General features: G+C 42.0%; 1 protein-coding gene across 1 annotated transcript; it reads right to left on the bottom strand.

The window, feature by feature from the left end:
- Positions 1 to 2693: 2693 nt before the first annotated feature.
- On the bottom strand, positions 2694 to 24580 carry LOC123995427 (stathmin-4-like). The gene is made up of 8 exons (XM_046299030.1): positions 24449 to 24580; positions 19976 to 20047; positions 14392 to 14490; positions 11706 to 11911; positions 11002 to 11193; positions 4660 to 4911; positions 4122 to 4313; positions 2694 to 2958 (listed from the first exon to the last, which is right to left on the bottom strand). Exons 2-8 carry the CDS (start codon positions 19986 to 19988, stop codon positions 2899 to 2901), a joined length of 1014 nt encoding a protein of 337 aa, XP_046154986.1. The 5' UTR covers positions 19989 to 20047; positions 24449 to 24580; the 3' UTR covers positions 2694 to 2898.
- Between the last annotated feature and the right edge of the window lie 2746 nt (positions 24581 to 27326).

Below are 27326 nucleotides of genomic sequence, written 5' to 3'. Positions count from 1 at the left end.
ATTTAGGATGTCCCCAGAGTGGCTTTAGCTAACATCAACCCCAATCATTTAGGATGTCCCCGGAGTGGCCCAGCTAACATCAACCCCAATCATTTAGGATGCCCCCAGAGTGGCTTTAGCTAACATCAACCCCAATCATTTAGGATGTACCCAGAGTGGTCCAGCTAACATCAACCCCAATCATTTAGGATGTCCCCAGAGTGGCTTTAGCTAACATCAACCCCAATCATTTAGGATGTACCCAGAGTGGCTTTAGCTAACATCAACCCCAATCATTTAGGATGTCCCCAGAGTGGATTTAGCTAACATCAACCCCAATCATTTAGGATGTACCCAGAGTGGCTTTAGCTAACATCAACCCCAATCATTTAGGATGTACCCAGAGTGGATTTAGCTAACATCAACCCTAATCATTTAGGATGTACCCAGAGTGGATTTAGCTAACATCAACCCCAATCATTTAGGATGTCCCCGGAGTGGCTCCAGCTAACATCAATCTCTTCTCTCATTCTTTCGTTCTCTCTCTTCTTCTATCATAAAAAAAACAACAGACAATCACAGTTAACAAGTAAGTACAGTGACATGCCAAAGCAAAGCGTACCCATTGGATGGTCTGGTCTGACAGCGCAGTTTACCATCCTGTCAATCAATCAATGAACCAATCGGAACCAGGTCCTCACCCTCCCTAACGTCCAAGATGTGTTCTGCTCCATGTTCTTTTGTATCGGAGTGATTTTTTTATTGAGTCGTGGTTAAAAAAAGAAAGTGATGATCATATGTCCATTATTAAAACATTTTCTACTCTAAGTCTGTAGCTATATGGGTGAAGTCAATTCTCTATCACTAACTAAAGTTGGTAAAGTTTACTTGAGAGCTTTTTCCAATGACACAACTCAATCTTTTATCCGTCATTCACAAATCATTCATAATTTATAGTGTTTCCTGGTAAATTCAAAATAGAACACGTAGAATGGAACACGTGCCTAAACTATTTACAGCATTCTGTTAAAGCTACAGGGAAAATGTTGCACGGTATAAATAGCTCTTATGTGTAAGAGCTTGCATGTGAGATACAGAGAGATTGTGTATGAGAGTAGATGTGAGGCGTGTAAACTATGGGAAAGTGGGCTCTCTAAGGGTGTTGCGTTGTAGCCTGATTTACAGTAACTGTTCTGCAGTTGACTAAGGCACCATACCCATTCTAACATAATCATTTACCCCCCTCACACTACCAGACCACTTCCTCATTCGTGCACACCTTGATCTGCCAGCCAGACAAGCACTGCATTCGCTTCTTATTTCCTCTTGTATTTCATCATTTCATCTCAATGTTTTTGTTGTATGTAGTCAAATCCCCCCAGTAGAAACTGTTTAGTTTGTGCGCTTGTTCCAAATCTTTGACGCATACAGAACCAGTCAAAAGTTTGGACACATCTACTCATTCAAGTGTTTTTCTTTATTTTTTACTACTTTCTACATTGTAGAATAATAGTGAAGACATCAACACTATGAAATAACACATATGGAATCATGTAGTAACCAAAAAAGTGTTAAACAAATCAAAATATATTTTATAATTGAGAGTCTTCAAAGTATCCACCCTTTGCCTTGATGACAGCTTTGTGCACACTCTTGGCATTCTCTCAACCAGCTTCATGAGGTAGTCACCGGGAATGCATTTCCAGTGCAGTCGCAAAAAACATCAAGCGCTATGATGAAACTGTCTCTCATGAGGACCGCGACATGAAAGGAAGACCCAGAGTTACCTCTGCTGCAGAGGATAAGTTCATTTAGAGTTAACTGCACCTCAAATTGCAGCCCAAACAAATGCTTCACAGAATTCAAGTAACAGACACATCTCAACATCAACTGTTCAGAGGACACTGAGTGAATCAAGCCTGCATGGTTGAATTGCTGCAAAGACACCACTACTAAAGGACACCAATAATAAGAAGAGACTTGCTTGGGCCAAGAAACACAAGCAATGGACATTAGACCAGTGGAAATCTGTTCTTTGTTCTGATGAGTCCAAATGTGAGATTCTTGGTTCCAAACCCTGTGTCTTTGTGAGATTCAGAGAAGATGAACGGATGATCTCTGCATGTGTGGTTCCCGCCATGAAGCATGGAGGAGGAGGTGTGATGGTGTGGGGGTGCTTTGCTGATGACACTGTGAATAATTTTGAATTCAAGGCACACTTTACCAGCATGGCTACCACAGCATTCTGCAGCAATACGCCATCCCATCTGGTTTGTGCTTACAGGGACAATCATTTGTTTTTCAACGGGACAATGACCCAACACACCTCCAGGCTGTGTAAGGGCTATTTGACCAAAGAGTAATGGAGTGCTCCATCAGATGACCTGGCCTCCACAATCACCCGATTTCAACCCAATTGAGATGGTTTGGGATGAGGTGGACCGCAGAGTGAAAGAAAAGCAGCCAACAAGTGCTCAGCATATATGTGGGAACTCCTTGAAGACTGTTGGAAAAACATTCCTCATGAAGCTGGTCGAGAGAATAGCAAGAGCGTTCAAAGTTGTCATCAAGGCAAAGCGTGGCTACTTTGAAGAATCTAAAATCTAAAATATGTTTTGATTTGTTTAACACTTTTTTGGTTACTACATGATTCCATATGTGTTATTTCACAGTTTTGATGTCTTCACTATTATTCTACAATGTAGAAAATAGTTTTTAAAAACACCAAAAAAAAAACAAACCTTCAATGAATATTTGTGTCCAAACTTTTGACTGGTACTGTACATCAACTCCTGTCTTCATCGCTCTGATGGGGCAGCTTTTGGTTTTCCTTTTTTTTCCTCATTGTCTTGATCTCTTGTTTTTTTTAATGACACAAAACCACTCCTCCGTTCTCTCTCCCTCTATCTTTCCGCTCGTCTAACGGCAGGCCTCCTCCTTCAGTTCTTTTTTCTTCCTCACCTCTAATGCGTGTTCTTCCTGAAAAACAACAAAAACAACAACAACAATATTTACATTCAGGAATCTATTAGCATTAATGATCCAGATGTAAACAGATTCAACTTGAAAACATTCAAGAAGGGAGGTACTCAACGAGGGAATTATTAGACAAAAAACCTAAGACAAGGGAGAAATACAAATATATAATACTCCATGTATTATTCATCAAGACTGTAGAAGTTTGAAAATGTATGTAGTTGAGAGAGAGAGAGGGAGAGAGAGGGACAGAGTGTGTGTGAGAGAGAGGGAGAGAGAGGGACAGAGTGTGTGTGAGAGAGAGGGAGAGAGGGACAGAGTGTGTGTGAGAGAGAGGGAGAGAGGGACAGTGTGTGTGAGAGAGAGGGAGAGAGAGGGACAGTGTGTGAGAAAGAGAGGGAGAGAGAGGGACAGTGTGTGTGGGAGAGGGAGGGACAGTGTGTGTGAGAGAGAGGGACAGAGTGTGTGAGAGAGAGGGAGAGAGAGGGACAGAGTGTGTGTGAGAGAGAGGGAAAGAGAGGGACAGTATGTGTGTGAGAGAGAGGGAAAGAGAGGGACAGTGTGTGAGAGAGAGAGGGAGAGAGAGGGACAGTGTGTGAGAGAGAGAGGGAGAGAGAGGGACAGTGTGTGAGAGAGAGAGGGACAGACAGACAGACAGACAGACAGACAGACAGACAGACAGACAGACAGACAGACAGACAGACAGACAGACAGACAGACAGACAGACAGACAGACAGACAGACAGACACACACACACACACAGACACACAGACACACAGACAGAATGAGTGACTAGAGAGAAAGACTAGAGAGAGCGGGACTGTGTGTGTGTGTGTGTGTGTGTGTGTGTGTGTGTGTGTGTGTGTGTGTGTGTGTGTGTGTGTGTGTGTGTGTGTGTGTGTGTGTGTGTGTGTGTGTGTGTGTGTGTGTGTGTGTGTGTGTGAGAGAGAGAGAGAGAGAGCGAGAGAGTGTGTGAGAGAGAGCGAGAAAGCCAGACAGACCGACACAGAGACAATGAGGGACTCGAGAAAGACAGAGAGACAATCAAGAGAACGAAAGGAGAGCCAGATAGTAGCAAAACATGACCTTCTCCTGAGAGAGAGAGAGAGACTCACAGACTGAAGAGAGAATAGAGAGAAAGAGAGAGATCACAGCTAAACACTACCTTCTCCTGCAGTCGTTCCAACATGGCCGCAAGCAGAGCCTCTCTGTTCTTCTTGTTGACCTCCATTTTGTGCTCCAGCTTCTCCGTGACCTTCTTGATGAAGTTGTTGTTGTCCTCAAAGGCCTTCTGGATCACCTCTCTCTCGTGCTCTCTCTTCTCTGCCAGGTGCTTCAGCAGCTCAGCCTCCTGGCACTAAAGGGCGGTGTGAGGGTATCAGGAGCAGGATACAGACAGAAATGGATTATGTATGTTTGTGCACACGTACTGTATATGCGTGTGTGTGTGTGTGTGTGTGTGTGTGTGTGTGTGTGTGTGTGTGTGTGTGTGTGTGTGTGTGTGTGTGTGTGTGTGTGTGTGTGTGTGTGTGTGTGTGTGTGTCTGTGTCTGTGTCTGTGTCTGTGTGTCGGTGTATGTGTGTGCATTCCATATTTTTGTGAAAGTGAGCGTGTGTGTGTGTATACTGGTATGCTTGTGAATGTGTGTGTGTGTATGCGTTTATGTGCGTGTTTGTTTCTCCTCTCCTCCCTGTCCTCCTCACCTTCCTCCTCTCCTCTGCACCCTCTAGTTTATTCTGGATCTCCTCCATGGAGAGTTCCCTGCGTTGGGGCATGGTAACGTTGAGCTCTGGGACGCCATCGAACGACGGGGGCTTCAGGATGACCTCGAAGGCCTGGCCCGACGCACGCTTGTTCAACTCTATCACCTCCACGTCCTTTATCACACACCAGCCCAGATCCACCGCATCTGCTAAAGCTAGTACCTTTTTCCTCACCTCTTCTGCATGTTTGTCCTGCCACACAGGAAAACAACAACAGCAATATTTACATTCAGGAATCTACTGGAATGAATAATATCCAGACGTAAAAACTGCATGAAACAAAATAAAATCATAATATAAACAAAAGTATCTAGACATCCATGCAATCTCCATAGACAAACATTGGCAGTAAAATGGTCTTGAAGAGCTCAATGACTTTCAACGTGGCACCGTCATAGAATGCTACCTTTCCAACAAGTCAGTTAATCAAGTTTTTGCCCTAATAGAGCTACTGTCGACTGTAGTGCCGTTATTGGGAATTGGAAACGTCTAGGAGCAACAACGGCTCAGCCGCGATGTGGTAGACCACACAAGCTCACAGAACGGGACGCTGCGCGTAAAAATCATCTGTCCTCATTTGCAACACTTACGACCAAGATCCAAACTGCCACTGGAAGCAACGTGAGCACAATAACTGTTGGTCGGGAGCTTCATGAAATGGGTTTCCATGGCGAAGCCTAAGATCACCATGCGTTAGCTGGAGTGATGAATCACGCTTCATCATCTGGCAGTCCGACAGACAAATCTGGGTTTGGCGAATGCCAGGAGAACACTACCTGCCCGTATGCATAGTGCCAACTGTAAAGTTTGGTGGAGGAGGAATAATGGTCTGGGGCGGTTTTTCATGGTTCAGGCTAAGACCCTTAGTTCCAGTGAAGGGAAATCTTAACACTACAGCATACAATGATATTCTAGACAGTTCTGTGCTTCCAACATTGGTATGCCTTTATTAGATTTGAGATCTTAGTGGAGAGGATTATAGATTCGATTTTGTTATGATATGATGTGTTATGATGAAAAAAAAATGTAAAAATGATACATTCTAGAATAATATATATATATATATTTTTTAAAAGTGTATTTGTCACGTACACAGATGAGCAGATGATAAAGTGCAGCTTTTGTTTCCAGCAGTGAAATACATATCCAAGAGCACAGTAGAATAAGAAAAATATAATAAGAATAAACAAGAGATTAAGAAATAGCAGGGTCCAGGATGTAAATACAGTGTAAAGGCAGTATGTACAGTAGATAAGTAGGAAAAGGTATGCCCAGCAATAGTTATATAGGATGAGCTATGTCCAGAATACAGTCCCTCTAGTGGTGTGGGGGCTGTGCTTTGGCAAAGTGGGTGGGGTTATATCCTTCCTGTTTGGCCCTGTCCGGGGGTGTCATTGGATGGGGCCACAGTGTCTTCTGACCCCTCCTGTCTCAGCCTCCAGTATTTATGCTGCAGTAGTTTATGTGTCGGGGGGCTAGGGTCAGTTTGTTATGTCTGGAGTACTTCTCCTGTCCTATCCGGTGTCCTGTGTGAATTTAAGTGTGCTCTCTCTAATTCTCTCTTTCTCTCTTTCTTTCTTTCTCTCTCTCGGAGGACCTGAGCCCTAGGACCATGCCTCAGGACTACCTGACATGATGACTCCTTGCTGTCCCCAGTCCACCTGGCCGTGCTGCTGCTCCAGTTTCAACTGTTCTGCCTGTGATTATTATTATTTGACCATGCTGGTCATTTATGAACATTTGAACATCTTGGCCATGTTCTGTTATAATCTCCACCCGGCACAGCCAGAAGAGGACTGGCCACCCCACATTGCCTGGTTCCTCTCTCGGTTCCTTCCTAGGTTTTGGCCTTTCTAGGGAGTTTTTCCTAGTCACCGTGCTTCTACACCTGCATTGCTTGCTGTTTGGGGTTTTAGACTGGGTTTCTGTACAGCACTTTGAGATATCAGCTGATGTACGAAGGGCTATATAAATACATTTGAGTTAAAGTGACATTGAAATATTCCAATTTGTTTAAGGAAAACATTGTTGCTCCAGCAGTTTGAAACAATCTCTAACTTTTTGGAAGTTTCTACCTCTTTATCTTATTGGAAGGATTAATGTCATTCAAATGAATGTGTTGCCCAAATGTTTATATTTATTTCAATGTTTATCCATTTTTATTCCAAAATCTTTTTAAAAATTAACTGGATCAAACATTCATGTATTTTATTTGGGATGGCAAGGTACCACGGATTGGTATAAAACATTTACAGGAGCCTAAGGCATTGGGGGGTTTAGCTCTTCCAAATTTTCATACATACTATTGGGCTGCAAATTTCAGAGCCCTTTTGTACTGGCTGCAGACTGAACCTACTGGCCCGAAACCACTCTGGGTCCAGATGGAGTCTGAATCATGTAAACCTGCTGCTCTTTCCTCTGTGTTGTGCTTGTCTCTCCCAGTGTCCCTGGGCAAAAGCTGTGTCAACCCAATCGTAACGCAGTCTCTTCAAATTTGGAATCAGTTCCGTTTGATTTCCTCCATCTTTAAATGATGGGGCTTTTGGCAAGTGGCACTCACTAGGCCTCTCCTCATTAGCCCAATTATTCTTTGATGATACATTTGCATCTTTTGCTCAACTACATGAAAAGTTAAACCTCCCCAAAATCCCACTTTTTCCGCTATCTCCAGACTATGAACTTTGTCAGAGCTAACACACCTGCATTTCCCCATAGGCCTTTGAATGCAGCATCTTTGAGAGCATCTTTGAGAGCATCTTTGAGCTAAACAAGCTTCCGATGGGTGCAATTTCAGATGTATATGCAATCATTAATCACGTACAGAAATCTTCTTTGTTTCCTTTAAAGACTCGATGGGAAAAGGATTTGTGGGAGGAACCTGCAGATGACACCGGGGAATCTGTGCTGCACAGGGTGCACTCGTCCTCTTTTAGCACTAGACACAGCCTCATTCAATTCAAGGTGGTTCACCGTATCCACTGGTCTGGGGCCAAACTCGAAAGAATATTCTCTGATTTTGATTGTACCTGTGTCCGATGTAAAACGGAACCAGCCACAATGTATAATATGTTTTGGGGCTGTCACAAACTGTCAGGTTTCTGGGAATGAATATTTAATTGTGTCTCTGATATATATGACACTTTTATAGATCTGTCTCCTCTGACAGACCTTTTTGGAGTACTGCCCATAGGTAACCCCCTGTCAAGAATTCTTAGTTATCTTTCTTTTCTTTATTATTTGGTTAGGTCAGGGTGTGACAAGGGTGGTTTGTTTAGTTTTTTTTTTCTTCTAGGGTGTTTTTTTGTATGTCTAGGGGTTCGACTGGTCTAGGTGTTTATATGTCTATGGTTGGCATTTGTTTATTGTTGTGTCTGATTGGGAACCATATTTAGGTAGGCATATTCCTTGGTTATTTTGTGGGTTGTTATTTTATGTTTAGTTGCCTGTTCTGCACTAGTCATATTGCCTCACGTTTTGTTGTGTTGTTTAGTGTTGTTCAGTGTTCTCTCTTTAATTAAAGAGTTATGTTCTCGCCGACCACGCTGCGCCTTGGTCTCCTCTTTATGACCACCGAGACAGTAGCCTTCTGCCCGGTGTGTTTAACTTGTCTAAAGTACGGTATCTTTATAGCTATTCTTTTTTATTCTAATTGAGTATATTATTCGTATTGTTTTGTGTTGTCTTATGTGTGTAAAACTGAATAAACAGAGTTTTCAACAACAACTAAAATTCTGTAGACACTCCAGCTGTTCTGCACTGTTCTGAGGATGCTGTCTGGACCAGTAGCCTTGTGTACGGGGTTAGCAAGGGGTTAACAAGCTTGAATGTCTTACGCTGGACAAGGAGATCGGGAGCACACAGTCCTCGTGAGTGGCGGGTCCCACGTGAGTGGCTCTGTGTTGTTTTCCTCGGAGCGGGCGAATAAGGTGTTTATCTTGTCCGGGAGTGAGGCGTCGGTGTCCGCAACGTGGCTTTCTTTTTATAATCCATGATTTTCTGGAGTCCCTGCCATTGAATTGCAACTTGTAGTGTCATTTTGCCTCTTTGATTGCCTTACAGAGGTCATAGCTGGCCTGTTTGTCCATGTTCCCAGTCACCTTGCCGTGGTTAAATGCTTGTTGTTTGCGCTTTCAGTTTTGCACATATGCTGCCATCTATCCAGTGTTTGGTTTGGATAAGTTCTAATCGTCACAGTAGAAACAACATCCCATATGCACTTCCTGATGAACCCAGTCACCATGGGAACAACATCCTCTATGCACTTCCTGATGAACCCAGTCACCATGGGAACAACATCCCCTATGAACTTCCTGATGAACCCAGTCACCATGGGAACAACATCCTCTATGCACTTCCTGATGAACCCAGTCACCATGGGAACAACATCCTCTATGCACTTCCTGATGAACCCAGTCACCATGGGAAAAACATCCTCTATGCACTTCCTGATGAACCCAGTCACAATGGGAACAACATCCTCTATGCACTTCCTGAGGAACCCAGTCACCGAGTCAGTGTATACGTTGATACTATACCTAGAGGTGACCCGGATCATTTTTCAGTCCGCTTAATCAAAGCAATCCTGAAGCATGGATTCCGATTGGTCAGACAAATGTTGAACATACCTTACCACTGGTGCTTCCTGTTTAAGTTTGGAGGAGCAGGATGGAGGCATGATCTGATTTGCCTAAGTGGGGGTTGGGGGTGGCCTTGTAACCATCCCGGAAGGGAGAGTAGCAATGGTCAAGCGTGTTCTATCCACGTGTAGCACAGGAGATGTGTTGGTAGAATTTTGGGAGCGTTCTCCTCAGATTTACTTTATTAAAGTCTTCAGCTACAATAAATGCGGCCTCAGGATATGCAGTTTCCAGTTTGCACAAAGTGCAGTGTCGTTTCTTGAGAGCCGTGTCGGTTTTGGGGGGATATACACCGCAGTGACAATAACCAAAGAAAATTATCTTGGGAGGTAATGCGGTCAATATTTGATGGTGATGATTTCCAGATAGGGAGACCAAAAGGACTTGAGTTTCTGTACATTAGAAAAATCACACCATGAGTTGTTAACCATGAGACATACCCCTCCACCTTTGTTTTTCCCAGAGAGTTCTTTCCTCCTGTCCGTGTGATGTACGGAGAACCCCGCTGGTTGTATAGATGGGGACAATATATCGTGGGGAGAGCCACCATTCCGTAAAACAGGGAGAGATCCTCGGCCTGATCTTGTCTACATTATTGTCCAAGGACTGAAAGTTAGCGAGTAATATACTCAGAAGCGGTGGACGGTTTGCTCGCCGCCTGACTAGAAACCCCATCATTTGGGGGGGCTGTAGGAAATAATACCAGAACCGTTCAGGGCAAATAATGTAAGGTATGACGCTAATAAAAGCAAAAATACTGCAAAGTCGGCAAAAGAGCTAAAAACAGGGAGACCATGTCTGTCAGCACCATCGTGTCATATTATCTACCTTCCTTTATAGAATCATTGTGAGAGACTGGTGTTAGAGGAAATTGTGGTTGAGATGATTAATTATGTATACATTATTGATTAGAACCATTTATTCTAATACTATTATGTTATGGTATGAAAAGTAAAAGTTATTGGTTAAGCTGTTACTGAAAATATAAGCAGAACGAATTAATTGTCTGTGTCTCTTGGGAGGTTAAAGGGGGAGTGATGCTATGGCTTTTCAGACAGATAAGAAATGTCTGGGAGATGTTCCAGACCTAATAAACAATGGGTTCTTGTGAGAATCGGAGAGAGGGCGGAGAGAGGGCGGAGAGAGGGTGGGAAACTGATGATGTCATGTTCAGTTTATAACCTGTGGAAAAATGTGTATGCTTCAGTACTCTCTGGAATTAAACGCTCTTACCTGGCTTTTAAGACTGGTCTCGATCTACTTCATGCATAATTAATGAACTTACACATCATTAATGAATTAGAAACGAGTGCGAAATTGGTTTTGGCAATTAAAACATAAAGGAATTTAGAATTCCTCTATCAACTGGCGAGAGGAAGAGAGAGGGAGACTAAAGAGTGAGTCTGATTAGACAAACTGAAGTGAGACGCTAAAGAGAGAGACTAAAGAAAGAGACAAAGAGAGAGAGAGAGATACACACAGACATAGACAGAAACAGAAAGACTGACTATAGAGAAAGAGAGAGAAACTCAAGAGAAAGAACGAGAAGACAGTTAAACATTACCTTCTCCTGAGAGAGAGAGAGAGAGAGAGAGAGACTCACAGACTGAAGAGAGAATAGAGAGAGATCACAGCTAAACACTACCTTCTCCTGCAGCCGTTCCAACATGGCCGCCAGCAGAGCCTCTCTGTTCTCCTTGTTGGCCTCCATCTTCTGCTCCAGCTTCTCCTTGGAGTTCTTGATGAAGTTGTTGTTCTCCTCAAAGGCCTTCTGGATCACCTCTCTCTCGTGCTCTCTCTTCTCTGCCAGGTGCTTCAGCAACTCAGCCTCCTGGCACTAAAGGGCGGTGTGAGGGTATCAGGAGCAGGATACAGACATGTGTGTTTGTGCCATAGAGATAGTTAGAGGACATTATATCTGTCCCATTGTAGCATCTTTGAGAGCATGGGTAGCGCCGTTGAGGCCATCTCCATTTTGAAGTCAATTTTCTTCTAGTACTTCTATGAGTTGGTAAACTGAAAGGGTGCATACTGCCACCTAGAGTGTGTTGTTTGAAAAGGTATTAAGTCAAAGTTGGCGATTTACTGCCACCTGGAGTAATGGAATATTTGTTCACAAGTTTAATTCACTGGCTGATCTCTCCTGTTGACCTGGGTGGAATTATGTGATCCTTCCTTAACCGATAAGTCCCACCCATTTAACTACTTCAAAATTGTGAAAGTCTTCAATGGCGATTTCCATGCTCAAACAGGCCTTTGGGCACTAGTCCTTTATCTATCCCTATGGTTTGTGTGTGTGTGTGTGTGTGTGTATGTACACTAATATTTCCTCAATTCATGTCTCCTCACCTTCCTCCTCTCCTCTGCAGCCTCTAGTTTATTCTGGATCTCCTCCATGGAGAGTTCTCTGCGTTGGGGCATGGTAACGTTGAGCTCTGGGACGCCATCGAACGACGGGGGCTTCAGGATGACCTCGAAGGCCTGGCCCGACGCACGCTTGTTCAACTCTATCACCTCCACGTCCTTTATCACACACCAGCCCAGATCCACCGCATCTGGGGATGGTACAGGAGAGACTGGAGGTAAGCACTTTAAAAACACAATCCTTTAGATAACTAGTTATATAACTAGTTATATATGTCAATACATATATTTTAAAAATAATATAATATAATATATATCATTTCTATATAATTTCTGTCTGAATATGTTGTACTGTGATGTCATCAGGAACTATACTGAACAAAAAATATAATCAGGGAACCCTACAGGTTAATACAGGAGCAAGTCTCAAGTGTACCAACCAAAATATAAACGCAACATGCAACAATTTCAAAGATTTTACAGACGTACAGTTCCTATAAGGAAATCAGTCAATTCAAATAAATGAATTAGGCCCTAATCTTTCACATGACTGAGGTATACAGATATACATCTGTTGGTCACTGATTCCTTTAACAAAGGTAGGGGGGCGTGGATCAGAAAACCAGTCAGTGTCTGGTGTGACCACCATTTGACTCATGTAGCGCAACATCTCATCTCCTTCGCATATAGTTGATCAGGCTGTTGATTGTGGCATGTGGAACGTTGTCCCACTCCTCTTCAATGGCTGTGCAAAGTTGCTGGATATTGGCGGGAACTGGAACACACTCTCGTACACGTCGATCCAGAGCATCCCAAACATGCTCAATGGGTGATATGTCTGGTGAGTGTGCAGGTCATGGAGAACTGAAACATTTTCAGCTTCAAGGAAATGTGTACAGATCATTGCGACATGGGGCCGTGCATTATCATCCTGAAACATGAGGTGATGGGGGCGGATGAATGGCACGACAATGGGCCTCAGGATCTCGTCACGGTATCTCTGTGCATTCAAATTGCCATCAATAAAATGCAATTGTGTTTGTTGTCCATAGCTTACGCATACCCATACCATAACCCGATCGCTTACGCATACCCATACCATAACCCGATCGCTTACACATACCCATACCATAACCCGATCGCTTACGCATACCCATACCATAACCCGATCGCCACCATGGGACACTCTGATGTAAACTTTGCGAACAGCAAACTGCTCGTCCACATAACACATGGTCTGCGGTTATGAGGCCGGTTGGACGTACTGCCAAATTCTCTAAAACAATGTTGGAGGAGGCTTATGGTAGATAAATGAACATTCACTTTTCTGGTAAACGCTCTGGTGGACATTCCTGCAGTCAGCATGCCAATTGCAAGTCCCCTCTAAACTCGAGACAACTGTGGTATTGTGCTGTGTGACAAAACTGCACATTTTAGAGTGGCTTTTATTGTCCCCAGCACAAGGTGCACATGTGTAATGTGCATGCTGTTGAATCAGCTTCTTGATATGCCAAACCTGTCGGGTGGATGGATTATGTTGGCAAAGGAGAAATGCTCACTAACAGGGATGTAAACAAATTTGTGAAAACAGTTTAAGAAAAATATGTTTTTAATGCATATGAAACATTTCTGGGACCTTTTATTTCAGCTCATGAAACATGGGACCAACACTTCACATGTTGTGTTTATATTTTTATTTAGTGTATATAAATTAAATATCAGTGGACCGTTTTTTAGGTACACCGTTCATGAAAATGTACTGATGTATTGGCCTGTCTCCTGGTTGCACCTCCATGCTCTGGACACTACGCTGACAGACACAGCAAACCTTCTTGAAAATGGATAGCTCCTACAGACAGTGAGTCACGTGGCCATGGCTTGATATATAAAGCAGGCAGACAGGTATCGAAGCATTCAGTTACTGTTCCATTGAACGTTAGAATGGACCAAACGAGTGACCTACGTGACTGAGCGTGGTATGACCGTTGGTGCCAGGCGCGCCGGTTCCAGTATCTCAGAAACGGCCGGCATCCTGGGCTTTTCACTCATGACAGTGTCTAGGGTTTACTGAGAATTGTGCGACAAACAAAAAAACATCCAGTTATGAACAGTCCCGTGGGTGAAAATAGCTTGTTGATGAGAGAGGTCTAAGGTGAATAGAAAAATCATGGAAGCTAACAGGCAGGCCTCAAAATAACGGCAAAGTGAAACAGTGGTGTGCAGAACGGAATCTCGGAACGCAGAACTCGTCGTTCCTTGTCAGGGATGGGCTTTTGCAGCAGACGACCACACTGGGTTCCACTCCTATCAGCTAAACACAAGAAGAAGTGGCTCCATCGGGCATCACCATCACTAACACTGAACAACTGAGGAGTGGAAAAACACTGCCTGGTCCGACGAATCTTGGTTCTTGTTGCGTCATGCTGATGGCAGAGTCAGGATTTGGTGTAAACAGCATGAGTCCATGGACCCATCCTGCCTGGTGTCAACGGTACAGACTGGTGGTGTAATGGTGAGGGGAATGTTTTCCTGGCATAAGTTAGAACCTTGATAGCAGTTGAGCTTTTGTGTTTGAACGCCACACTTTGGAGAATCCACGGCGCAAAGAATTCTGGAGGCAAAGTACCTGGTGCAAGATAGGTGTACTGAGTGTCTAAACGTGTCGTCTTACCTTCTGCTTTGTATATGGGCTTACAGTCGATGGTCTGAGGGTTGATGCAGGAGCAGAACAGAGACACCAGGGGGAGCTCTTTCAACTTCTCTTTGTACGCTGCAGGACACACACACACACACACACACACACACACACACACACACACACACACACACACACACACACACACACACACACACACACACACACACACACACACACACACACACACACACACACACAGTTAATCATAAAGAATAGACACAGACACATAGTAGTTCGTCATCGTCATCATCATCATCGTTATCATCATCATCGTTATCATCGTTATCATCATCATCATCATCATCATCATCATCATCATCATCATCATCATCATCATCATCATCATCATCATCATCATCATCGTTATCACCATCATCATCGTCATCATCATCATCATCGTTATCATCATCATCGTCATCATCATCATCATCGTTATCATCATCATCATCATTATCATCATCATCATCAGCGTCATCATCATCATCATCGTTATCATCATCATCATCATCGTTATCATCATCATCGTTATCATCATCATCATCATCGTTATCATCATCATCATCGTTATCATCTCTTGAGACGGTTCACATTTAAATGTTAAACTCAATGGCAAATTGAACAGATATTTGGTTCTGGGTGACAAGAGCCCATCGACACTAATTACTATCATTATCCAAAGATCAGTCAGGATATAGACTTATATATTTAAATTCATGTACTTTAATAAGAAACAACAGTGATTTTTTTTCAGTAGAGAACAAGACCAAAATCCACATCTAGCCAATCTCTGCCCGTTGGTATTCAGCTTAGCCTAGGTCAACTGTAGGGTACAGTTGAACTCTGACAGTGTAAACCTAGCCACACATTGTCATGTTTTGTCATTGATTATTTTGTCTTGTCCCTGTGCTTCCCCTTCTATTCGTTTCCCTCTGCTGGTCTTATCTCTATCGTTCCGTTCCTGCTCCCAGCTGTTCCTCATTCTCCTAACTACCTCATTTACTCTTTCACACCTGTCCCCTATTTTGCCCTCTGATTGGAGTCCCTATTTCTCCCTCTGTTTTCCGCTTCTGTCCTTGTCGGATCCTTGTTTGATGTTTGCTGTTCTGTGTCCTTGTTCCGCCCTGTCGTGTTTCTGCCTTCTTCAGATGCTGCGTGTGAGCAGGTATCTAGATCAGCTACGGCCTGCGCCTTCCCGAAGCGACCTGCAGTCTGTGGTCGCGTATCCAGTTGTTCCCCTCTACTGCCTAGAGGATTTCAGTTTTCCTGTTTCACTTTACCTGAGATTATATCCAGGATTATCGTTTTTGATATAGACTGGAATAAAGACTCTGTTTCTGTTAAGTCGCTTTTGGGTCCTCATTCACCAGCATAACACACATTCCAAGCCAACACAAGAATAAGCCAGACTAATGTTAACCCAACCTCCCTATAAAATACAGAGCATTCGGAAAGTATTCACACCTCTTGACTTTTTCCACATTTTTGTTAAGTTACAGCCTTATTCTAAAATGGATTAAATAAAATAAAACATCCTCATCAATCTATACACAATACCCATAATGACATCACAATACCGCATAATGACATCACAATACCCCATAATGACATCACAATACCCCATAATGACATCACAATACCCCATAATGACATCACAATACCCCATATTGACATCACAATACCCCATAATGACATCACAATACCCCATTTTTTTGCACATTTAGAAAAATAACGCACGGAAATATAACATTTACTTTAAGTATTCAGACCCTTTGCTCAGTACTTTTGTTGATGCTCCTTTGGCAGTGATTACAGCCTCTAGTCTTCTTGGGTATGACGCTACAGGCTTGGCACACCTGCACTTGGGCAGTTTCTCCCATTCTCCTCTGCAGATCCTCTCAAGCTCTGTCAGGTTGCAATGGAGAGTGTTGCTGAACAGCTATTTTCAGGTTTCTCCAGAGATGTTGGATCGGGTTCAAATCCGAGCTCTGGCTGGGCCACTGAAAGACATTCAGAGACTTGCCCCCGAAGCCACTCCTGCGTTGTCTTGGCTGTGTGCTTAGGGTTGTTGTCCTGTTGGAAGGTGAACCTTCACCCCAGTCACCTCAGTCTGAGGTCCTGAGCGGTCTGTGCTTTTCTCCGTTCATCTTTCCCTCGATCCTGACTAGTCTCCCAGTCCCTGCCGCTGAAAAACATCCCTACAACATGATGCTGCCACCACCATGCTTCAACGTAGGGATGGTGACAGGTTTCCTCCAGACGTGAGGCTTGGCATTCAGGCCAAAGAGTTCAATCTTGGTTTCATCAGACCAAAGCATCTTGTTTTTCATGGTCTGAGAGTCCTTTAGGTGCCCTTTGGCAAACTCCAAGTTGGCTGTTATGGGCCTTTTACTGAGGAGTGCCTTCTGTCTGGCCACTCTACCATAAAAGCCTGATTGGTGGAATGCTGCAGAGATGGTTGTCCTTCTGGAAGTTTCTTCTTCCATCTCCACAGAGGAACTCTGGAGCTCTGTCAGAGTGACCATCAGGTTCTAGGTCACCTCCCTGACCAAGGCCCTTCTTCCCCGATTGCTCAGTTTTGGTCTGGTGGACAGATCTAGAAAGAGCCTTGCTGGTTCCAAACTTCTTCCATTGAATGATGGAGGCCACTGTGTTATTGGGGACCTTCCCTGCTGCAGACATTTTTTGGTACCTTCTCCAGATCTGTGCTTTGACACAATCCTGTCTCAGAGCTCTACAGACAATTCCTTCGACCTCGTGGCTTGGTTTTTGCTCTGACATGCACTGTCAACTGTGGGACCTTTTATAGACAGGTGTGTGCCTTTCCAAATCATGTCCAATCAATTGAATTTACTACAGGTGGACTCCAATCAAATTTTAGAAACATCTCGAGGATGATCAATGGTGACAGGATGTAGCTGAGCTCAATTTCGAGTCTCATAGCAAAGTATCTGAATACTAATGTAAATAAGGTATTTCAGTATTTTATTTGACATAAATTTGCAAAAATGTCTAAAATCCTGTTTTCGCTTCTGTCCTTATGGAGTATTGTGTGTAGATTGATGAGTGTTTTCTTCAATCCATTTTTGTAACATTACAAAATGTGGGAAAAGTGAAGGGGTCTGAATACTTCCTGAATGCTCTGTATATACCCTGGAATTATGTAGCTGAGTCATGAGGAGAAACTGAAATATTTTTTGTCCGTTGTATATTTCTGTTTACAGAATTTTTAGATAAAGCCTGAATTAAAATAAAAAGAGCTCCTGGGAGAATAGAGAGAGATAAGACCCTCTACTGCTCCTAGGAGGAGAGAGAGAGATAAGACCCTCTACTGCTCCTAGGAGGAGAGAGAGAGATAAGACCCTCTACTGCTCCTGGGAGGATAGAGAGAGATAAGACCCTCTACTGCTCCTAGGAGGAGAGAGAGAGATAAGACCCTCTACTGCTCCTAGGAGGAGAGAGAGAGATGAGACCCTCTACTGCTCCTGGGAGGAGAGAGAGAGATAAGACCAGTCATCTACTGCTCCTAGGAGGAGAGAGAGAGATAAGACCATCTACTGCTCCTAGGAGGAGAGAGATAAGACCATCTGTCTACAGCTCCTAGGAGGAGAGAGAGAGATAAGACCCTCTACTGCTCCTAGGAGGAGAGAGAGATAAGACCCTCTACTGCTCCTAGGAGGAGAGAGAGATAAGACCATCTGTCTACTGCTCCTAGGAGGAGAGAGAGATAAGACCAGCCGTCGACTGCTCCTAGGAGGAGAGAGAGAGATAAGACCCTCTACTGCTCCTAGGAGGAGAGAGAGAGATGAGACCCTCTACTGCTCCAGGGAGGAGAGAGAGAGATAAGACCAGTCATCTACTGCTCCTAGGAGGAGAGAGAGAGATAAGACCATCTACTGCTCCTAGGAGGAGAGAGATAAGACCATCTGTCTACAGCTCCTAGGAGGAGAGAGAGAGATAATACCCTCTACTGCTCCTAGGAGGAGAGAGAGATAAGACCCTCTACTGCTCCTAGGAGGAGAGAGAGATAAGACCATCTGTCTACTGCTCCTAGGAGGAGAGAGAGATAAGAGCAGCCGTCGACTGCTCCTAGGAGGAGAGAGAGAAGACCAGCCGTCTACTGCTCCTAGGAGGAGAGAGATAAGACCAGCCGTCTACTGCTCCTAGGAGGAGTGAGATAAGATCATCTGATCTTCTGCTCCTATGAGGAGAGAGATAAGATCATCTGATCTTCTGCTCCTATGAGGAGAGAGATAAGATCATCTGATCTTCTGCTCCTATGAGGAGAGAGATAAGATCATCTGATCTTCTGCTCCTGGGAGGAGAGAGATAAGATCATCTGATCTTCTGCTCCTAGGATGAGAGAGATATGATCATCTGTCTACTGCTCCTGGGAGGAGAGAGAGAGAGATAGATAAGACCAGCCGTCTACTGCTCCTAGGAGGAGAGAGATAAGATCATCCGTCTACTGCTCCTAGGATGAGAGAGAGAGATAAGCATTATCCCCACCCCTTTTCGTTTACAGTTTAAATCAACACCTCCCAAACATTGCTTAACACAGTAGCTACTGTATAAGCAGGATCATCGTTCAACACCTTTCCAACAAGTCAGTTAATCAAATTTCTGCCCTGCTAGAGCTGCCCCGGTCACCTCTTAAGTGCCGTAATTGTGAAGTGGAAACATCTATGAGCAACAACTGCTCAAACTGCCTCTGGAAGCAACGTCAGCACAAGAACTGTTGGTCAGGAGCTTCATGAAATAGGTTTCCATGGCCGAGCAGCCTCACACAAGCCTCAGATCACCATACACATTGCCAAGTGTCAGCTGGAGCAGTGGAAACGTGTTCTCTGGAGTGATGAATCACACTTCACCATCTGGCAGTCCGATGGACAAATCTGGGTTTGGCGAATGCCAGGAGAACACTACCTGCCCGAACGCATAGTGCCAACTGTAAAGTTTGGCGGAGGAGGAATAATGGTCTGGGGCTGTTTTTCATGGTTCAGGCTAAGCCCATTAGTTCCAGTGAAGGGAAATATTAACGCTACAGCATACAATGATATTCTAGACAGTTCTGTGCTTCCAACTTTGTGGCAAAAGTTTGGGGAAGGCCCTCATGTTTCAGCAAGACAATGCCCCCGTGCACAGAGCTTGGTCCATACAGAAATGGTTTGTTGTAATCGGTGTGGAAGAACTTGACTGGCCTGCACAGAGCCCTGACCTTAACCCCATCGAACACCTTTGGGATGAACTGGAACGCCGTCTGCGAACCAGGACTAATCGCCCAACATCAGGGCCGACCTCACTAATGCTATTGTGGCTGAATGGAAGCAAGTCCCCGCAGCAATGTTCCAACATCTAGTGGAAAGCCTTCCCAGAATAGTGGAGGCTGTTATAGCAGCAAAGGGGGTCCAACTCCATATTAATGCCCACATAATTTTGGTCATGGTAGGTATAAGGTATTGTGTATCTCTGTATTGTGTGTCTCTGTATATACTGTCTAAAATTATAATAGATAGTTAGTAAACAATAAATATACAGTATATTTCAAGTTAAATCTTACCTGCTAGGGTCATGTTTCCAATGTGTCTGTGTTCCTCACCAGAGATTAGCTCAGATCCTCACAATGCTGCTCCTGTAGATAAAAAGGGCTTCAATGAGGATTTACTTTCTAAGAATGAATAGTAAAATATTCTGGGGTTTAACTATGTTCAAGAGACCGATGCTTGATGTCGCAGAGACAAAAAAAATGGCTTCAAATAGAAAAATAAATTCAAGGAAGACTCGGGTAATAAAAACAGAGATTAAAAGTTAGAGAAACTCAAACTGTATAGAGTTGTTTGAAAAGTGGGGTTTGGATCATTATCACGAACGTTTATAATCTGGGTGTTTATGGTGGTATTCATCATGAATGTGTTTATAATCTGGGTGTTTATGGTGGTATTCATCATGAATGTGTTTATAATCTGGGTGTTTATGGTGGTATTCGTCATGAATGTGTTTATAATCTGGGTGTTTATGGTGGTATTCATCATGAATGTGTTTATAATCTGGGTGTTTATGGTGGTATTCGTCATGAATGTGTTTATAATCTGGGTGTTTATGGTGGTATTCATCATGAATGTGTTTATAATCTGGGTGTTTATGGTGGTATTCATCATGAATGTGTTTATAATCTGGGTGTTTATGGTGGTGAAATATATATACAGATTGAGGTGGGGGGGGGGGGACTGTCACCCCTGCATGGTGATGAATCAAAGTTGTGTGACATGCAGAGGGAATGGCAGATGTCTGACTCCACCCCCAGACCTTCAGATGGAATCCTCAACACTGAATTGATATTCCACAACAAAATGGGCCTAAAAATGGCTATAGATTGAAAATAGAATTAATACCTTTTTCCTCATTTGGATCAATGCCGGGTTTAAAGATATAGCCAAATAAACACGATCAAACCCTGCCATACTGCTACAGCTGAAGTAGGGCCTCCATCCTGAACAGTATCATCCATAGTACAGTGATAGAAAACTTTAGGTTCATAGCCGTTCTGTCTCTGTGCCTGTCAACAAACAGGATTTTTTTTCTGGATCAAAATGAGGCGTAGGAGGTGGGCGTGGCTGGGGGCGTGGTAGTGGGCGTGGTTGGGGCGTGGTATTGGGCGTGGCTGGGGGCGTGGTGGTGGGCGTGGTTAACCGCATAATTGCAATTCTACGCACTTTGAGAGAACATTTTACAGTTTTTAAGCAAATTTTCACATTTTGTCACAACTTATGCCATATTCTAATGTTGTCTGACTGACTCAAACAATATAACAAAATCAAGGGGGGCCATATACCATGACAGAAATATTCCTGATTTCTGGAATTTTAGATTCTCCCTGACTGTCTCGTATTTTATGTTGTTGGTAATTGTTAAGTTCTCAAAGATGACCTAATTTTTTCAAATATATAGGTCCATTACCTTTTCTATGTCAATCAAATGTTTTTATAAAGCCTTTTTTGCATCAGCAGATGATGTCACAAAGTGCTGTACAGAAACCCAGCCTAAAACCCCAAACAGCAAACAATGCAGATGATGTCACAAAGTGCTTTACAGAAACCCAGCCTAAAACCCCAAACAGCAAACAATGCAGATGATGTCACAAAGTGCTGTACAGAAACCCAGCCTAAAACCCCAAACAGCAAACAATGCAGATGATGTCACAAAGTGCTGTACAGAAACCCAGCCTAAAACCCCAAACAGCAAACAATGCAGATGATGTCACAAAGTGCTGTACAGAAACCCAGCCTAAAACCCCAAACAGCAAACAATGCAGCTGTAGAAGCACGGTGGCAAAAACTCCCTAGAAAGGCAGGAACCTAGGAAGGAACCTAGAGAGGAACCAGGCTCTGAGGGGTGGCCAGTCCTCTACTGGCTGTACTGGGTAGAGAGGAACCAGGCTCTGATGGGTGGCCAGTCCTCTACTGGCTGTACTGGGTAGAGAGGAACCAGGCTCTGAGGGGTGGCCAGTCCTCTACTGGCTGTACTGGGTAGAGAGGAACCAGGCTCTGAGGGGTGGCCAGTCCTCTACTGGCTGTACTGGGTAGAGAGGAACCAGGCTCTGAGGGGTGGCCAGTCCTCTACTGGCTGTACTGGGTAGAGAGGAACCAGGCTCTGAGGGGTGGCCAGTCCTCTTCTGGCTGTACTGGGTAGAGAGGAACCAGGCTCTGAGGGGTGGCCAGTCCTCTTCTGGCTGTACTGGGTAGAGAGGAACCAGGCTCTGAGGGGTGGCCAGTCCTCTTCTGGCTGTACTGGGTAGAGAGGAACCAGGCTCTGAGGGGTGGCCAGTCCTCTTCTGGCTGTACTGGGTAGAGAGGAACCAGGCTCTGAGGGGTGGCCAGTCCTCTTCTGGCTGTGCCGGGTGGAGATTATAAAATTACATGGCCATTTAAGGCCAGATTGTTCTTCAAGATGTTCAAACATCCATAGATGACCAGCAGGGTCAAATAATAATCCCAGTGGTTGTAGAGGGTGAAACAGATGAAACCTCAGGAGTAAATGTCAGTTGGCTTTTCATAGCTGGGCATTCAGAGGTCGAGACAGCAGGTGCGGCAGAGCAGGTCAGAGGTCGAAAACAGCCGACACTTACTTATATCTGGTTGTAGTTGTTTATGTTTACACTAAAATGGGTTGTAGTTGTTTATGTTTACACTAAAATGGGTTGTAGTTGTTTATGTTTACACTAAAATGGGTTGTAGTTGTTTATGTTTACACTAAAATGGGTTGTAGTTGTTTATGTTTACACTAAAATGAGTTGTAGTTGTTTATGTTTACACTAAAATGGGTTTAACAATTATTTGTATGTAATTGTGTTTTTTTAAAACTTAGGCAGTCTGCCCTATACCTTTCTATACAGAACAAACCTACAATGTGACATACCTCTCTCTCTTTTAACCTTTGTTTAACTAGGCAAGTCAGTTAAGAACAAATTCTTATTTTCAATGACGGCCTAGGAACAGTAGTTTAACTGCCTTGTTCAGGGGCAGAACGACAGATTTTTACCTTGTCAGCTCAGGGATTCGATCTTGAAACCTTTCCAACGCTCTAACCACTAGGGTACACCTGCCTGCCTATCTCTCTCTCCTTTCATTATCCTATTACACGATGTCCTCCAAATACACCCAGAGTGAAGCCAGTGCACCAAAGATGATATCTATTCACAGATGATATCCATTCACAGATGATATCTATTCACAGATGATATCCATTCACAGATGATATCCATTCACAGATGATATCTATTCACAGATGATATCCATTCACAGATGATATCTATTCACAGATGATATCCATTCACAGATGATATCTATTCACAGATGATATCCATTCACAGATGATATCCATTCACAGATGATATCTATTCACAGATGATATCCATTCACAGATGATATCCATTCACAGATGATATCCATTCACAGATGATATCTATTCACAGATGATATCCATTCACAGATGATATCTATTCACAGATGATATCCATTCACAGATGATATCTATTCACAGATGATATCCATTCACAGATGATATCCATTCACAGATGATATCCATTCACAGATGATATCCATTCACAGATGATATCCATTCACAGATGATATCTATTCACAGATGATATCCATTCACAGATGATATCTATTCACAGATGATATCCATTCACAGATGATATCCATTCACAGACGATCCAAATGACATTCATCTACATGTAATTTGTGAGCGATATTGTTCAGCTGCAAATGCTGTTTTCGAACACATGGTTATGAAGATGTTGTCAAATATCTGTTCTCCCACCCAGACAGACGTGTCCATAACACATATACCGATAGGTACACTACTTACATACACATCTTAGACTCGATAACAGACAAAACAATACACACACACACACACACACACACACACACACACACACACACACACACACACACACACACACACACACACACACACACACACACACACACACACACACACACACACACACACACACACACACACACACACACACACACACACACACACACCCTGCAAGTTTACACACACACACACACACACACACACACACACACACACACACACACACACACACACACACACACACACACACACACACACACACACACACACACACACACACACACACACACACACACACACACACACACACACACACACACACACACACACACACACACACACACACACAGAGAGCTGCAATGGAGACAGAGAGGGGGACACAGCGTATAGTCGAGGGTAAATGGAGTACCATAGACGCCATGATCCAGCTACAACATCGACACTAATAACAGCCAATATCACCTCCTTCATCTCTTTCTAGGTTGTGTTTAGCAGAGATGCATTCTGACCCCCCCCCTCCAGAGCAGTGTGCTGAGATGATGTCTGCACTACATCTACAAAACATTGCATTGTAACAACCCATAACTAGTTTAATAACTCTGTAATATCAACATCCCTCTCTATATCTAGTGTTGTTTAGCCTTACCCTCCTCCAGATCAGTGTTGAGATGATGATGGTGGTGCCTGTGTGGTCCCAATTTTCAGGCTGTCTGTCTCCTTCTCTGTCTGTCTGGCCCCTTGGATACAGGCTAGCAGCAGCATCAGCCACAGCCCCTCTCCTTCCCCATGACATCACCACCGAGGCCTACTATTGGCTAAGAGGAATGGCAGCATCCAGCCCTAGCAGCCTATCAGGTGAGAGAGCAGGGAAGGGCTGTTAACCCTTTGGGTTGTATACTGCAGGGGGCATCATCCAGAATTATACAGTAGGGAGGTGTGTGTGTGTGTGTGTGTGTGTGTGTGTGTGTGTGTGTGTGTGTGTGTGTGTGTGTGTGTGTGTGTGTGTGTGTGTGTGTGTGTGTGTGTGTGTGTGTGTGTGTGTGTGTGTGTGTGTGTGTGTGTGTGAGGGAGATAGACTGTGTGTGTGTGAGAGAGAGAGTGTGTGTGTGAGAGAGAGAGAGTGTGTGACAGAGAGAGAGTGTGTGTGTGAGAGAGAGAGGTGTGTGTGAGGGAGAGAGAGTGTTTGAGAGAGAGAGTGTGTGTGTGAGAGAGAGTGTGTGTGTGAGAGAGAGAGAGAGAGAGAGAGAGAGAGAGAGAGAGAGAGAGAGAGAGAGAGTTGAGAGATTGTGGTGTTGATAGATATTATATTATATTGTGGTGTTGATAGGTATTATATTATATTATATTATATTGTGGTGTTGATAGGTATTATATTATATTATATTGTGGTGTTGATAGGTATTATATTATATTATATTGTGGTGTTGATAGGTATTATATTATATTATATTGTGGTGTTGATAGGTATTATATTATATTATATTGTGGTGTTGATAGGTATTATATTATATTATATTGTGGTGTTGATAGGTATTATATTATATTATATTGTGGTGTTGATAGGTATTATATTATATTATATTGTGGTGTTGATAGGTATTATATTATATTATATTGTGGTGTTGATAGGTATTATATTATATTATATTGTGGTGTTGATAGGTATTATTATATTATATTGTGGTGTTGATAGGTATTATATTATATTATATTGTGGTGTTGATAGGTATTATATTATATTATGGTGTTGATAGGTATTATATTATATTGTATTTGTAGGTATTATATTATATTATATTGTGGTGTTGATAGGTATTATATTATATTGTGGTGTTGATAGGTATTATATTATATTATATTGTGGTGTTGATAGGTATTATATTATATTATATTGTGGTGTTGATAGGTATTATATTATATTGTGGTGTTGATAGGTATTATATTATATTATATTGTGGTGTTGATAGGTGTTTATATTATATTGTGGTGTTGATATTATATTGTGGTGTTGATAGGTATTATATTATATTATATTGTGGTGTTGATAGGTATTATATTATATTATATTGTGGTGTTGATAGGTATTATATTGTGGTGTTGATAGGTATTATATTATATTGTGGTGTTGATAGGTATTATATTATATTGTGGTGTTGATAGGTATTATATTATATTATATTGTGGTGTTGATAGGTATTATATTATATTATGGTGTTGATAGGTATTATATTATATTGTGGTGTTGATAGGTATTATATTATATTATATTGTGGTGTTGATAGGTATTATATTATATTATGGTGTTGATAGGTATTATATTATATTGTGGTGTTGATAGGTATTATATTATATTATATTGTGGTGTTGATAGGTATTATATTATATTGTGGTGTTGATAGGTATTATATTATATTGTGGTGTTGATAGGTATTATATTATATTGTGGTGTTGATAGGTATTATATTATATTGTGGTGTTGATAGGTATTATATTATATTGTGGTGTTGATAGGTATTATATTATATTATATTGTGGTGTTGATAGGTATTATATTATATTATGGTGTTGATAGGTATTATATTATATTATATTGTGGTGTTGATAGGTATTATATTATATTATATTGGTGTTGATAGGTATTATATTATATTATGGTGTTGATAGGTATTATATTATATTATATTGTGGTGTTGATAGGTATTATATTATATTATGGTGTTGATAGGTGTTATAGGGTATTGATAGGTATTATATTATATTGTGGTGTTGATAGGTATTATATTATATTGTGGTGTTGTAGGTATTATATTATATTATATTGTGGTGTTGATAGGTATTATATTATATTGTGGTGTTGATAGGTATTATATTATATTATATTGTGGTGTTGATAGGTATTATATTATATTATATTGTGGTGTTGATAGGTATTATATTATATTATATTGTGGTGTTGATATATTATATTATATTATATTGTGGTGTTGATAGGTATTATATTATATTATATGTTGTAGGTATTATATTATATTATATTGTGGTGTTGATATGGTATTATATTATATTATATTGGTGTTGATTATATTATATTATATTGTGGTGTTGATAGGTTATTATATTATATTGTGGTGTTGATAGGTATTATATTATATTATATTGTGGTGTTGATAGGTATTATATTATATTATATTGTGGTGTTGATAGGTATTATATTATATTGTGGTGTTGATAGGTATTATATTTATATTGTGGTGTTGATAGGTATTATATTATATTATATTGTGGTGTTGATAGGTATTATATTATATTGTGGTGTTGATAGGTATTATATTATATTATGGTGTTGATAGGTATTATATTATATTGTGGTGTTGATAGGTATTATATTATATTATATTATTATATTATATTATGGTGTTGATAGGTATTATATTATATTATATTGTTGTTGATAGGTATTATATTATATTGTGGTGTTGATAGGTATATTATATTGTGGTGTTGATAGGTATTATATTATATTG

This window comes from Oncorhynchus gorbuscha, linkage group LG14 (assembly GCF_021184085.1).
Source record: "Oncorhynchus gorbuscha isolate QuinsamMale2020 ecotype Even-year linkage group LG14, OgorEven_v1.0, whole genome shotgun sequence".
Classification (NCBI taxonomy): domain Eukaryota; kingdom Metazoa; phylum Chordata; class Actinopteri; order Salmoniformes; family Salmonidae; genus Oncorhynchus; species Oncorhynchus gorbuscha.
Note: the sequence above shows the minus strand (reverse complement) of the source record. Positions and strands in the feature narration are given on the sequence as shown.

Excerpts from the sequence above, each read along its gene's own strand:
- LOC123995427 (XM_046299030.1), bottom strand. Across the intron at positions 4,314-4,659 it reads GTGCAGAGGAGAGGAGGAAG|TGCCAGGAGGCTGAGCTGCT; the intron begins GTGAGGAGGACA and ends ACCGCCCTTTAG. Across the intron at positions 2,959-4,121 it reads TGGAACGACTGCAGGAGAAG|GAAGAACACGCATTAGAGGT; the intron begins GTAGTGTTTAGC and ends GTTGTTTTTCAG.